At 38.1% G+C, this 15,032-nt stretch overlaps 1 protein-coding gene across 3 annotated transcripts; it reads left to right on the top strand.

Annotated features, from left to right (window-relative positions):
* Positions 1-458: 458 nt before the first annotated feature.
* On the top strand, positions 459-13,606 carry GLT8D2 (glycosyltransferase 8 domain containing 2). 3 transcript variants are annotated; one of them, XM_063395714.1, is made up of 10 exons: positions 460-801; positions 2,625-2,679; positions 4,098-4,193; positions 5,370-5,538; positions 7,195-7,312; positions 8,640-8,724; positions 10,812-10,924; positions 11,356-11,522; positions 12,762-12,874; positions 13,434-13,606. In XM_063395714.1, the coding sequence occupies exons 2-10, from the start codon at positions 2,661-2,663 to the stop codon at positions 13,604-13,606; spliced, it is 1,053 nt and encodes a 350-aa protein (XP_063251784.1). In that variant the 5' UTR covers positions 460-801; positions 2,625-2,660. The 3 variants fall into 3 exon arrangements, with proteins under 3 accessions (XP_063251785.1, XP_063251787.1, XP_063251784.1); XM_063395715.1 differs by lacking the exon at positions 2,625-2,679 and having other exon boundaries at positions 459-801; XM_063395717.1 differs by lacking the exons at positions 2,625-2,679; positions 4,098-4,193 and having other exon boundaries at positions 459-801.
* Positions 13,607-15,032: the final 1,426 nt, after the last annotated feature.

Genomic DNA, 15,032 nt, shown 5'->3' with positions numbered 1-15,032 from the left:
AAAGAAGTGTTGTAGAAAGAAAACTGCAAAAGCAATCCAGGAGAGCTTAGGAGGCAGAGTATCAGCATGTGCTGGGTACCTTGCTCCAAGATCCATTTGAACCTAAACCCACCCTGTGGATTAAATGCTTGAAGATTAGGAAATGAGATGATTCAAGTCAAAATGCATGTTCAGAGTTGACTTTTGCAAGTTTCCCTTTACATCTCAAGAACTCTGCCAACAGACACTGGAAAAACTTTGGCCTTCTGTTAGACTTTGGCATGTTGTAGTCTGGCTCTTGCACACTAGTTACCTGTTCACACTTACCATAAATAATGATTAAAAACATAACTTGCAGCTAGATTTTGGAAGTAACTTCTGGAAGGGTTTGTTTCCTTCTCTTTCCCCCACCCCTTTAAGACTTTTTGTCTTATGGGATTTGTTTGCAATCTGCTAGCTGAAACTCTGAGGCAAGTTTGCCAGATCTGGGGCTGCATCATCACTCGGCACATCTGGAAGTGGTTTATGTGCTCTCATTCCTCCAGTGCAGCGTCTGGACTCTGTGCTATTCCTCAGCAGCAGAGAAAGGAAAGAAAACCAGCACAACTCCAAAGTAAACTTTGAAGAGTTCGAAAAAGGAATTGAATCGTAAAACTGTTTCAGTGCCCTGTAAAGCCCTTGTGTGGGTGACTTCAAAGGAGGATGGTGGTCAAGGACGCTTTGGCGAGAGTGCTTACAGCTGTGGGCTATCTAGGATCCGAGTAAATAGCTCCACAGCACTTCAGGAGAGAGGAGTCCCGAATACTGTGCTGCTTTGAAGAGGTAAAAAGACTAATTAAGCAGGAAATATCTGAGCAGTAATGTCACTGGTTTTGAGCTTTCCCTTCTGCAGCCCCTTGTTTTGTTACAGGATTTGGCAGCTGAGTTGGGGACTGCCAGGTTTCAGGAAATAATGTCTACAGTCAGAAAAAAACTGAGTAAATATTTGCAGGGGAACAAACATACCTCTCCTTAAAAATGAGTAGGTAATCAATTGGTGTTTCAGAGGCTTAGGAATGCTGTAGTTGTAGAACTCAGACTTGCATGAGAGTGTCTTTGGATTTTAAAGTTTAAAACGTGGTTCAGTTTATGTGGATTTAATAATTTCTGGAGATAATGTGAAGTTGTGGCTGTGCAGCTTTCATCTTGCAGTGATCACCAGGACTGTTAGTGGCTATTGTTACAAATGCTAATTCAAAGATAGCTCTGTGCAAATCAAGGGAAGATTGTGACCAGCTAAAATGGGGCTAAAAAATTACTCCAAGAGTGTAACAGGTTCTTTTGTCTCTGTGCTTACCTAAATGAGTAAAGTTTTTAAACGTAAAAGAAAGCAATACTTCTGCGTGATGCATGAGAGAAAGGCTTTTTCAGCTGTGTTTTTTTCCGACAGATAAGCTTGATTTCCTCTGTGTAAATTAATGCCACATGAAGAGAATGGTCTGCTGGAATGTAGATAAGTAGTGCAGATGTGGAAGAACTTCCAGAATACTCCTTCCTCACTGCAATTTAGTCATTAATTGAGACTTAAATACATGTAAATATAAGTGGTTTTAAAAGAAAGCCACATCTTAGATTTATGTCTTTGTATATATATTTGTTGTCATTTACTTTGTTGGTCAAAGTAGAGACTAATTTAGGATGCTGCCTGAATTTAAGCACTAACCAATGAGAGGTTGTCAGTTTTGTGACTCAGATTTCAAGAATTCTTGCCATTCTGTCTGATTTGTCAAGGAGCTGGGACAAACTTCATTTTTATGTGTGCACAAAAACCATCTTATATTTTATCTGTACTGTAATGTGTCCATATCTGTATGTGTGGAAGCAGGAAAAAATGTTTTCTGTTCTATCTCTTCATAGTATAAAGATTAGATCACACAGTTGGATATTTCCCTCCCCACCAACTTCTGGTCCTGTTTTTTACTGTTGATTGTTGTTGTTTTGGTGATATGGTTTGTGTTTTCCTTCATAAACAGTAGTTTTGGGTCCGGAATTCAAACAAATGTTGTATTTCTCATAATCCTGGTAGACTTTAGGGATTATGTTCTGTCTTCTCACACATGGCTGCTGTCAGGCCTGGACTAGAAGCACAGTTTTAGGCAAGGCTACCATCTTTTCTTCACTATCACAAAAAATGTCCATAAATACCAGCCACACTACACACACTGGAAGAATACGGCTGTAATAAAATATTCTCACCATTGCTTTAAAATTTTTTTGAGTGTCTAGAAGACACTGCCCTAGTATAACATTCCCAAAAGTTTGAGAATGCATACTCCAGCAAGAGATTAGTATTTGCGATAGTTACTGTGTTTGAGGTGAAATCAGAGATAAACATATTTATAAATCACATTAGTCTGTGTTTTAATACTTTGTGCAGTATCTTAAAATGTTATAAAAATTGCCTACTGGCATAGATGATCACATGGGATTTATTAAAATGTTTTTATAACCTATTAATTGCTTAAATTGTTAATAAAAATATTTCTAATCCATAATACTAGTTATTTGTTAAAAAAAGGTATTTACAGAGATTGCAAACTAGAATTCACTGCTCGCATTAATGCTATTTCTCTCTTTTTTTTCCTTTGAATTATTTTTTATTTTAGTTTACCACAGATCACAGTTCTCATCCAACAGGACACATGGCTCTTTTAAAGAAAAGTAAGAGAAATTAAAAACATATGAAAGATGCATTTTTTAAAAGAGGACAGAAATGTCAAATCCAATTCGTCATGCAACTGTTGTCACAGTTACATACAAATTTGTAGTTCTAGTATTGCTAAATTATGCTTAAGTATGCAAATAAGTGTTTTCCTGTTAACTGTATCAGATAAGTATAACCATAATTCACATTAATTTAAAATTACTCACTGCTTTACTGCATCAGACTGGAGATTATGAAATTTCCCACCAATACTGCAAGCAAGTAGCTGCTGTTTTCATGTGAATTGTGCCCAGAGAACTGAAGCTGAATTTTACAGAGCTCTGCACATTAATGTTGTTCATACTCAAAATTGAGGTGTGGCCCCAAGAGTTTTGGGGTTTTTATACCCTGTAAAGGTCAATGACTGAAAATAGACTTTTGCCTTTACTTAGGTGCTCAAAATTTCTCAGAAGTCAATGGGCTTTTTTCTCAGCTGGTTTGAATTAGTGCAGGTTTGGTTTACCAATTTCAATCTAGTCTCGTGCCCAGTTGTGGCCAGTTGGCCATTTTGATTAAAATAGATCAAAACTGTGTTCTCTTTGCTCTTCTAAACATCTTAAATACATTTTATTGTGGTGCAAAAGTAACAAAGTAGTCTGAAACAAAGAACAACCATCATGAAAGTAACTGTTGATGGGAGCAATGTATTCCTTCCCTGCTGTGCTTGGTGAACTCTCCCAACACCTGCACATGCTTGGTTTGTGTTAAATGACTTCAACTTGTACAAGACAGTCTTCTAGGAATTATAACTCAGAATATACAGTCAGGTCTTTGCCTTGCTTTCATTTTTCTGATTTAAATTACCCTGTCAAAATAATATTTTCAAGTGTTTCAAAACATTCCTGGTTTCAGTAGCATGGTGGGTTTGTTTTTCTAGAATTTTTAGGGTTTTGCTCAAATACACCTTCAGGATCTGATCATTGAAATAGATAAAAAAATTCTCCTGTGTTTTATCAGGGAAGCATGACAGAATGGAAGGGCTACATAAAATAATTAACTCATTAAGTGAGTGTAACTAGCAGGCAACGGACAAGCCAAGAAAAAAAATGTTCCAAGCTTCTGGTAAAATTCAGAAACATGTACATTTTTTCATATGGATAACCCATATATATTGGGAGTCTTATGATTTAGTGAGCAAATTAACCATGAAAATCAGATAGTTGGGGATTACTTTAATAAGGAAGAGTTACTGCTGTGTTTCTAACATAAATTTTTAGCTTGATCAAATAACATGAGAAAAACACAACAGATAAAGGTTATCAAATTATTCTTCTATCATCTGTACTGGTTGCAAATTGGATTTTTTTGTTTTTAATCAGATACTTGGGAATTAGCTGTTATACTGATTGTTAACACATCCTCCCTCTTGTTTCAGTTAACCAGATCTTACTGTTACTTCTTGTCTTAACCGTGTGCGCTATTCTGTATAACAAAGTTCACCAAGTGCCATTGGCATTGAGAAATGAAGCAGGTAAATGGCTCACACTTCAGTTTCATTTATGTTCCTGTTTTATATTCCTCATGTCTTAACTTGAATAGCACTTTTCACCTTGTTGAATCCTGTTTGTCCTGCAGTAGATGAACTACTCACACTGTTGCATATCGTCTGGGATGAAAAACATTGGACTTCTGAATTATTTGACTATAATTATAGGAGATTGATAGTGATGACTAAGAGTTGTAATTCTGATTAAGTTTTTATCTAGATGTCACTGATGTAGATGGATGCTGGAGTATATCCTTTCTTGAGGTGAACAGATAGGAGTTGTCAAGTGGTAACAAAGTTTGATCATGACCTGCCTCCTTGGGAACGTTCTTGTCCTGATTATTCATTTCAGATAAACCATCAAATCTTCATATTTACAGCAGAAGTTTTAGCTGGAATTTTTATAGTGACAGAAACCTGCTAGGATTAATAAGGTTGAACTAGTAGTAAATGTTTATATAAATTGCTTACTCACTGTTCCCAAGATAAACAAACTCTATCTTGATACAAATCCTTTTTTTTCAGTATATTTTTGTTGGGGTTGTTATGACTGTAATTGTTATGTTTTAACCAGTATAATTATATGTGTTAAAGTTCTGTAAGTTTATCAGGGCTAATCAGGGATAAAAATCTTTAGCAGGAATGTGACCTGATTCGGTATAGTTTAGGGTTTTTCCCCTTATATCATTAGCAGCTTCCTGCTAGTACAAATTTTTGCACTCTTCCTTTCAAGCCAGCTTGCCAAGGAAGTGGAGCTCATGCAGTGGTGCTGTCTTTGACTTACGTGATTCCTTTGGTAATTTTGGAACCTATTGTTCAATTTGTACTAAATATAACTGAGAAGTAGAAGTCTCAAAGGTATTCAGAGCTCTCCAGATTTCTTATGAATAAGCAGCTACATGAAGGACAGGCTGAATTGTGTCACTGTTGAATAGAAGATGCTGAGAACTCTCATTTATTCTGTCTGGAGGCGTCCAACAGTCCAGTCAACCTGTAAGTGGTTCTGGATTAGCAACAGCTCAAGCTGTGTGCCTTGCCAGATGGGGATGTGTGTAGAATGTGGTAAGGAAAAATGGAGTGGTGATCAAGTGATCCTACTGTTTATGGTAGTACTTATTTTTGTGACCCAGATCTGATGTCAGACGGGTTTGTTTCTTGTAGTGGATTTGGAGAGCCCTGAGGAAATGGAAGAGGAAATCCCGGTGGTGATCTGCGCTGCTGCGGGCAGGATGGGTGCAGCTGTAGCAGCCATCAGCAGCATCTACAGCAACACAGAGGCCAATGTTTTGTTCTACATCATTGGGCTGAAGACAACTATCCCACATATTCGGTACTCACCAGCCTTGCTTTGTTTGGGGCTGTAGTTAGAGCCACATTGGTGCTCCCCCTAGCACAGGCAGAAGGCTCTGGAGGACTTTTCAGGGAAATGTAGTGCATTGGTAGCAACCTCAGAATTCTGTACCTGATGGAAAAAGGACCACTTTGTCCTCCACAAGGCACTGACTCGTGCAAAGGGGTGTGAAGCAGCCAGGCCATACCTGTGCCTCTCAGCTTTTTGTAGATAGGCTGCAGAAGAGTGAAGAAAAGTAAGGATACACTACGTACCTGTCACCAACCCCCTTTGTGGCACCGCACCACTTCTCTGGTGCTGTGTCTTCAGCTTCAAAGTAGAAAAACTTGCTGTTTAAAGCTAGTTTCAGTTAAGATGATGTATTAAAGTTATAAGAAGAGGCCCAAAAAGTATTGCAATTACTTTCATTTCTTTCCTTTTCACTTCATGCCTAGATTTCTCCTTTCATTTCCTTCCCTGAAATGAGAAGTCTTCATTTCAGGAAAGGAAATGAAATCTCAGGATTTCAATGAATATTCATCTCATTAAGTTTCAGGTCATTTCACAGCACTTCATTCCATTCAATTGCATTGCTTTCATTTCAGCATTTTATTTTTCTTGGTTTTACTTCATTATATTTTCCTTTCCTTTCTTTCCATTTTGCTTTAATCTTCATTTCTCATTTTATTTCCTTTCATGAAGTGAAAATTCCTCATGTTGTGAAAGGAAATGAAATCTGAAGATTTCAATTAATATAATTTCTTGAAGTTTCATCTCACTTCAATGCACTTCATTCCATTCCATTCCTTTTCATTTATTTCACTTCATTATATAGTTTTTTAATTTCATTTCATTATATTTCATATCCCTTCTTTTCATTTCACTTAATTCCTTGATTTCTCATTTAATTTCCTTTCATGAAATGAAAATTCTTCATTTCATGAAAGGAAATGGTATCCTGATATTTCAATGAATGTAATTTCATGAAGTTTCCATTCATTATGTTTCAGTGTTAAAATTTGCAAACATTGTCTTAAAGAGGACCAAGTTGTGAATGAAAACTAAACCATTTCCTAGCAGTTCTCACCTCTGGCTATTTCACTTCTGCAGTCTTTGTGCACACAATTTGTGTCAGGAGAGAAAATAAACAGTGATGATAAGAAATCTACAAAAATATGAAAAGAAAATTATTTTAGTCTAAAGAAAACATAAGTAGGAGGTGATGTAAAAGTCATCTGGAAAAACATAAAACTGTGAAAGGGAAAAAACCCCTGATATTTAAAAGCACTGTAGACAGGATAAGAAATAATTATCTTTAATTATAGCAAGAAACTTAGAAGAATATAATTTATTACAAATAATGGTGAAAGATGAGTAGTTTGGGCTACATATGGAGTCTCTGGTTTTGGGACTAGTATGGGGTGTTTGTTTTGTTGGGGTTTTTGTGGGGTATTTTTTGTATTTTATTTTAAGAACAGGTTTAAAAAGGCCTGTGTGCAATAGCTGTAGACATAAGTGATTCTGTCTTGGGATAGAATAGATCAAGTGACCTTTCAAGGTCTCTTATTATTCTCCTAAGCATCTGTGAATTTCATACTGGAAGTACTTGTCATGCACTTGATATTTCTTTTATCGCTTCTTTTCTTTCCATCACAGAAAATGGATTGAAAATTCTAAACTGAAAGAAATAAAATTTAAGGTTGTGGAATTCAATCCTATGGTACTAAAAGGGAAAATCAGACAAGATGCATCACGTCCTGAGCTACTGCAGCCTGTGAGTCAATGAACTCCACATAACAAATTATTTTAATTTTAATACTTATTATGGGCTTTTAAATGTCCTAGATCTGTTCATTTCATGCAGGGGTGTGTGTATGTCTCTTCCAATGCAAGAGCAAATGACCATGAGAAGAAATTAGTCAGAGTGACAGCATAAATAAGATGTTGCACACTTTTCATGCAATGAGCACCACATCTCTAGAATTCCTTGCTGAAAGGTCTTGTGGATGTAAAAATGTGCAAAGGTTCAGTTGGGATTGCAGTTCATATTTAGATCACATCTAGATCAGAACACCCCTTGAGCTGAAAACAGCTAAAAGCTAGGAGAATACATGGAGCAACTGTTCTGGATGCTTGCTCTATTTCTGTTTTTCACTGAGCATCTAGTTAGGACCACTCTGAGGGCAGGGGCTGGGTAAAATGGTCTGAATTCTTACAGTTGTTCCTTGCTTTCTCAGTCCCCTTTCCCTCTGCTCTGTTGTAGAAGTTATCCCATGTCTGTGCCACCATTCAAATCATTCCTTTACAGTGATGATACTATTACATTTTGAAGTGTTTGGTGTGTTGTATGCTGTAAAAATGCACTAGGAAGAGCTTGGCAGCAGGTCCAGAAAGGTGCTCCTTCCTCTCTGCTCTGCACTAGTGAGGCTGCATCTGAAGTGCCGTGTCCAGTTCTGAGCCCACCAGAACGAGAAAGAGATGGACTCACTGGGGCGAGTCTAGCATGGGCTGCAAAAGATGAGCAAGAGGCTGAAGAGTCTTTTCTATGAGGGGCTGAAAGGATTGAGGCTGTTTCAGTCTGGAGAAGACAAGGTTCAGGGGGATCTTAACAATGTGTATAAATACTTGAGGGAAGCAACAAGAGACAATGGGCACAAATAACATGGAATTCCCCTTGGGCAAAAGAAAAGACTTTTTAAACCATGAGTTTAAAAGTCTCAGGTTGCCCAGAGACACTGTTGAGTCTCCATCTGTGGACATATTCAGACCCCAACTGGGCATGGTCCCTGTCAGTCTGCTCGAGTGGACTCTGCTGCAGATGGGGGTTGAACAAGATCATCTCAAAAGGCCCCTTCCAGCCTGAAGGATTCGGTAAGGAAGCAACAGATTTGGGCTGCATGGTTAGGGCCATAGTGGATAAATAATAATAGCAGTGATAATACTGGATTTGAGACAGTAGTAAAGCTGTGAGGGAGAAAGCAAATTATCACTAATTAGTGCTCAATAAAGAGAGAAATTCCAACTGACTTAATAGAGACAGAAGCCTGAGACTACTGCATTAAACAGCTTTACCATCGAGTCTTTCTCTTTCTGTTTAATAGCTGAACTTCGTTCGATTCTATCTTCCTTTGCTTATCCAGAAACATGAGAAAGTCATATATTTGGATGATGATGTCATTGTTCAAGGTAAGCTGTTGTCTAAAAAGCAGATTCTAACAGAATTAAAATCAAAGTTATTACAGCTTTTACAGCCATTTGGAAATATGAGATATAATAGAAAACTGAGGCAGGTGCTAGGAGTGTTGAACTTAGGAAAACTACAAATAATCTGTTTGTTCAAATGAAAGTTTGAAGAAGAATTTACCTGCATATATTTTGAATAATTGTGATCTAAATTTTATGTGGGTTTCATTTTAATTGATTCTGATCAATTGATGAAAGATACCATGGATTTCACTCAGATGCTGCAATGTTTATTAGGTGTGTGACATGCATTTCCTGCTAGTGTTTAAATTTCCACAAATGCTTCCAATTCCTAATCTAGAACTGCTGTTCTTGAGAGCAAGAGGAATTTACTCAAATAAGAGAATGGAAGCTCCAAACACTCAAAATATGATTTTGAACATCTTCAGCTCAGAATATAAATTTGCAGTTTGCAGAATCACAAAGATTTTAGCGTTCCTAGTCAAGTGGAAGCAATTAGAAGACATTCATATCATGAAAAAAAATTTCTTTTTCTTATCATCAAAGTAGTCCCTTTTGAAGACTAATTATTTTTTAAAGGTTAATTTCTTGTGAGTTTTTTCTGTTCTGTTTCCCAATTGTTGGAGGGTTTTTTCTGTGTAGAGCTATTGTCTTCATCTTTGTTTTACCATATTTTGTTGTTATTTTAAATACTTTTTAACCAGAGTGTTGTGCTTTAACCCTAGTGGGCAACTAAGCAAAATTTCCTTTGGAAAGGACTGAGTATAACTGCAATAAACTTTCTGGCTTAAATTAGTCTTTGCTGTAAGAACATTAAGACCAGTGAACTTGCACATGACAAAAGCATAATTCTCCACTACTTTTCTGCACCTTTTTATAGTTTTGTCTCTCTAGAGGCAGATTTCAGACCACCTGCACTTAAAGAGGTCACTATTTGCTGCTTTGTAAAAGGCAGCTAATCTGTTCTGCCTGTCTCATTTTGCTTTGCCATAGACTTCCTATCACAGTTCTCCAGCATGGGGGTTTCCAGTGGCAGTCTCTGCTTTTTGGCTTTGTTGTTCTGTCTGTCATCAATGGGCAGCAGCATTTAACTCTTAGAAAGGTTCCAGGGTTTCATTTAGACTGCAGTTTCACGAGCAGCTCAAGCTGAGCCCACCGCCTCCCTGTCAGCCCTCCCTGCAGCGGTGCTCACCAGCGCTGGGCTCCTTTCCCCGGGGCTGTCAGCTGGTGCTGCTCGTGGAGCTGCAGGATAAGGTGCAGTTTCGCATTACACCTCATGGGAGGCTGCTGCTGACCGAGGCCTCTCCCGTCTCCAGGCAGCTCCTCTTACACGTGTAACCTGCAGGTGTGCAGCTGCAGAAGCAGCTGATTCAGCTGTTTGACCTGGCAGGAGACCAGCAATACAGAAAGAGATGAAAGCAAAAGTAAAACTGGGCGCTGTAAGGGGTTAGGATGCAGGCTCACTCAATTGCTGCGGCAGTGCTGTGCTTCCCACCTGCCCTGAAACTGTTCTGGCACGTCTTGGGTTCCTGACAGTCAGGTGATGAGTGAGGTGCCTGGCTTTACAATGTTTCCCTCCACCGTGGGTGGGCCGTGAAGCCAGCAAGGATGGTCAAGTGACAGGAACATTTCAATCAGCCATTGCTGGGAATCCAGGTGTCTTCCTACGAGGTATAGATGCCATAACACCAGGAAAAACCTCATCTGTGCAAGACATTGAAGTGGCATTTTTGTGGGACTTGAAAAGGCTCAAAAAATTGCCTGTGCCCTCCCTCTCCGAAGACAAGCTCTATGAATGCACAGGTTTGTAACCAGGCTTTTTAACAGTCCTATTGGCTTCTGCTGTAGCTGACTTTGGACAACCAGAATATGAATGTATTGAATACCAATGATAATGTCCAAAGAGAGACCTTAGGCATCCAGGTGCAAATTAGAAAATGTCCCATAGTACAAAATTCAGTAGGGGCTATCCTTAAAAACTGGTGTGTTTATAAGCAAGACATGAGAGCTGACATTATCCTGTCAGTGCAGTAGGTGTTGTCTGATGCTTGTGACCTTTCTGTAATCAGGTGACATCCAGGAACTCTACGATACTAAGTTAGCTCCTGGACATGCAGCAGCTTTTTCAGATGATTGTGATCTGCCTTCTACACATGAAATGGTTAGAAGTGTAGGGATGCAGGTAAGATGCTATTCTGGAATTGTAATAATGAATGTGTTTGCCCATAAATGTAAGGTTTTATGTGTTTTTCCCAAAGTGAAAGTTTTATATATATAGATACAGATAGCTTTGTAATAGTTGTACGGGTAATTAAGGACTTCTTGTAGTGGTACAATTGTGATGCTGCATGATTTAATGTGGGCCACCAAAAGACATAGTGAGGGAAAAGCCTTATCAAACTTCCATGGTACAATACTGTGGAAAAAGTAATTTAGTATCTGGAAGTATCCTGCCTTACAGCCTCCTCATAGGGAATTCATGACAGGTAACCACCATCTAGAAACCTCTTTGGGGAAGCATATTTAGTCACCTTCTCAGTGAGAGCGAGGTGCATTTACATGTGTCTTTACAAAGATTCATAGGGGATGAACATGCTATTTTTTATTTCTCAGAACACATACATGGGATTCCTGGACTACAGAAAGCAAGCCATTAGAGATCTTGGCATCAGCCCCAGCACCTGCTCCTTTAATCCTGGAGTAATTGTCGCTAACATGACTGAATGGAAACATCAGCGGATTACAAAGCAGTTGGAAAAGTGGATGCAAAGAAATGTAGAGTATGTGTAGAAATTTAGCTTCTCACTTTACTTTTAGTGCTTGGTTTACAGTTTTACTGTCCGTTTAAAAGCTCCTACAGGGTTTTTTTTTTTTTTTTAATTCCTAGCAGTCTTTCTTTTGAGATCTTGTCAAGTGAAGTAACTCATGTTCCAGCATTTCCATCTGTTTAAATCTGACCAATTCTGTACCAGGAAATGGCCACTTGGAATTTTAGTCTTGTGTTTAGTCACAAACCACACTTAATCCTGAGGGACATTGAGAACATGTGGTTCTCATTTTGGGTGACCAACTTAGCCTGGGATGAAGCCACCGAATGATCTTCCCTTCCTGAGGCTAGCTTAAAGGAGGAATGTTTCCTTCTTTGCCTGGGGACTCTACTGTTGTAGCAGCAGCCAAGATGTAATTGGACACCGTCTTTTTTTTTTAATGCTAATAGAAAACACTTACTTTTCTCCAGCAGATGACATTTTACATGGTATATTCTTGTTATTGTGCACAAATAAATTGACACACTGAAACAACCACCATTTTAAAAATTAGTTTCCTTTTAACCTGTATTTGAAAACTTGGTGTTTATTTTCTTTCTATGCAAAGGATTAAGTTTAAATTTATTAAAATAAAGTTAACATGGAAGTTTGTGCTGTTGTGCTGTGCCCGTTACTTGTTAGTTTCCACCTCCAGTGCCTCCTCTTACCATGGTTAGGTTTGATCTAGCCCTGGATTGATCACAAAATTCATAGGAAACTGATACTCTTTAGATACTAATTTATACTAACTAGGCTTTGACAAAATCCAGCTGGAGGTTAATTTAAAGGTCTAAAAGCTCAGGGAGGAAGAAAGGGGAAGAAAGATGGAATTAAAAATGTGGAAAATGTACATTTTCTTAAGAAACCTGGCTAAATTGTGATTCTATTTGCTAAATTATATTTGATTGCTTTATGTTGAAAGGTTTTTTTTCCTACAGTTAACTTTGTCAGCCTTGAGAACTATAGTCTGTGTGTAGAAAAAAATTATTTCATGTTGAGTCTGACTCCCATTTTACTTGGTAGCAACAATTCACTCCATGGGAATTGGAGTGAATATAATATAATCAATTAACAGTACAAGGAATGAGTATGCTGAAAACTGATCTGTTCAAAATTATTTTGAATTTTGCCAGATATTTATTTTTCATCTCCTACCTTTTGTACTAAAGATTCCTTGAGGTTTGGAACATGTTCTTATTTTTCCTTTTGCAGGGAAAACCTCTATAGCAGCACCCTTGGGGGAGGCGTGGCAACCTCTCCAATGCTGATTGTATTTCATGGAAAATACTCCTCTATTAATCCGATGTGGCACATAAGGCATCTTGGTAAGTTTTATTTCTGTTTGCAAGTTGCAACTAAGGTGAGTTTGTGAGATTCCAGTGCAAGACCTTACGTGACTTTACCTCCTGCGCCACTTACATGGAAAGAATATAGGAAATATCTGAATGGAGTGAGAGTCTGAAAAAAATCAGTCTTTTTCTAGGTGCAGTGGAAGAAAAGGGGAGGCCTTTGTTGTCAACATTCTGGTGGATGCAGTCACCTTTCACCTGGGAGTAGTGAATTATCCTAGGAAAAACGTAACAGCTTAGCTGGTATGGTAAAATGAGTAGATTTTAATTTGTTTTTAATTCCAGCTATGCCAAGATGTTAAAAGTGTTGAAAGAGGAAACTTTGAGAGAAGAAACTTGCTGAGCTTTTTTGCTGATGCAACATAAGAGGCATCAAGCTGAGAAAAGCTATTCTATTGTATAAGTAGTTGTAAATTAACATGAAAGCATACTAAGACTTCTGAAGAAAAAAAGCCACCTGAATTTAACTCACTCTACAGTGTCTTCCTTTATCAAAATCTGCATTTTTCAAATTTTTTTTAATGTACCCATGCAGGTTGGAGTCCTGATGCCCGTTATTCAGAGCAATTTCTTCAAGAAGCTAAATTACTTCACTGGAATGGGAGATACAAACCTTGGGACTACCCCAGTGTCCACACTGATCTCTGGGAAAACTGGTTTATTCCTGACCCTTCAGGGAAGTTTAAATTAACTCGTCCTGATGGCTGATACTGAAATATGGCAAAACGTAGTGTATGGGATGCATTTAATAGTTTGAGATGCAACATGTTGTATGATTAATTGATTTTAGAAAACAAATTATTTGCTAAAAATATGAATAACTGACCATCAGTTTTGTGTGGTTATGGCAGGAGAGGGAGGCTGGAGTGACCAGTACACAGTTCAGATTATCTTGACTTATCATGTAAGGTGAGGAAATAAGTTTACTTGACAATGAAGTATTTTCATTAAACACTTACAGAGGTGAAATTCAGTGCCAGACAGTGTGTTTTAATTTAAGGTCTTTCTAAGTAAGATTCCAATGTCTTCTGGTAGAAAAATCTACACAGGTGATAGCTGCAGTATTATGTACAGTAAGTGTTTTCTTATCTAGCCCACATTAGACAGCCTGAACTGAAAACCTGGGCACATGTTACTGACTTCTGTTGTGTGGTGACTCTGTTTCGTGGCATTTCTGTGTATGACACATCCTGTAGTGCACTTAGCAAGATGCAAAAGCACATTCCAACACACTGCAGTACAAGTCCTGATTTTATTGTGAAACATTGATAGATTTAAGACAGATTAAGAACTTTTGTATCACTGTAACAAAAAGAGCACCAGTTTTGAGGGAGGACACAGAATTGCAGTATTTAGAGGAATGGTCATTGTACACTCAACTGTATTTTATACCCAGATAAATACCCAGTGGGTGATCCCATAAAGGAAGAGACCTTTCCCTTCCAATCAAACAGGATAGCCTCTCAGGAGTTGCATCCTACTCTGCTACATACTCAGCAGTGCTAATTTCATGCTTCTAATTTTGCTGAAAATAAAACTGAATTGTAACAAATCCCTGATGCAAGATACTTTGAGCACCTGCAGGAAAACATCCATGTAAACAGCAATACATGATACAGTACACTTTAAATAACAGACAAGACAAGTCCTATACCTTTCTGACAATATGTGGAACAGCTTTATGCTGCAGCTAATAAACACAATCAGAATCATAATGCACACTCACTTGATTTAAGATTCTCAGAATTAAGCCACATAATTTGGGAAGAAACTGTAAACATCATGCCTGCCTCACAACAGGTTGACAGTGTGTGATGTCTGTAAGAGGTGTTACAGCAGGATTAGAACCTACCCTAACCAGTTACAATTGACAACTGTCAAGAGCTGTGAGGAGAGGATAAATCACACTGGCACAGGAATCTCTGACCAGCATGGAGTGTGGAGATACTGTTTGTGTCTGTTTTCAAGTATGTGAAGCACCGTCATAAGATCATCAAAACTTTAGTGTTTTGATCAGCTTATTGCTTTTACTTCATCTTTTCCTCACATGGTAAAAGAGAGAAAGAAGATGAGAGTTAGGCACCAGGATGGAATCTCATTTTTTTTCTCAGTTACTAATATTGGTCAAAAATGT

This window comes from Prinia subflava, chromosome 4, assembly GCF_021018805.1.
Source record: "Prinia subflava isolate CZ2003 ecotype Zambia chromosome 4, Cam_Psub_1.2, whole genome shotgun sequence".
Classification (NCBI taxonomy): domain Eukaryota; kingdom Metazoa; phylum Chordata; class Aves; order Passeriformes; family Cisticolidae; genus Prinia; species Prinia subflava.
The sequence above is the reverse complement of the archived record's forward strand: the minus strand, read 5'-3'. Positions and strand labels throughout refer to the sequence as shown.

What these genes read in the sequence shown, in the direction of transcription:
- GLT8D2 (XM_063395714.1), top strand. An exon ending in GTCCTGAGCTACTGCAGCCT is followed by an intron (nt 7,313 to 8,639) that starts GTGAGTCAATGA and finishes TCTGTTTAATAG; the next exon opens with CTGAACTTCGTTCGATTCTA. An exon ending in GTGGCACATAAGGCATCTTG is followed by an intron (nt 12,875 to 13,433) that starts GTAAGTTTTATT and finishes GTACCCATGCAG; the next exon opens with GTTGGAGTCCTGATGCCCGT.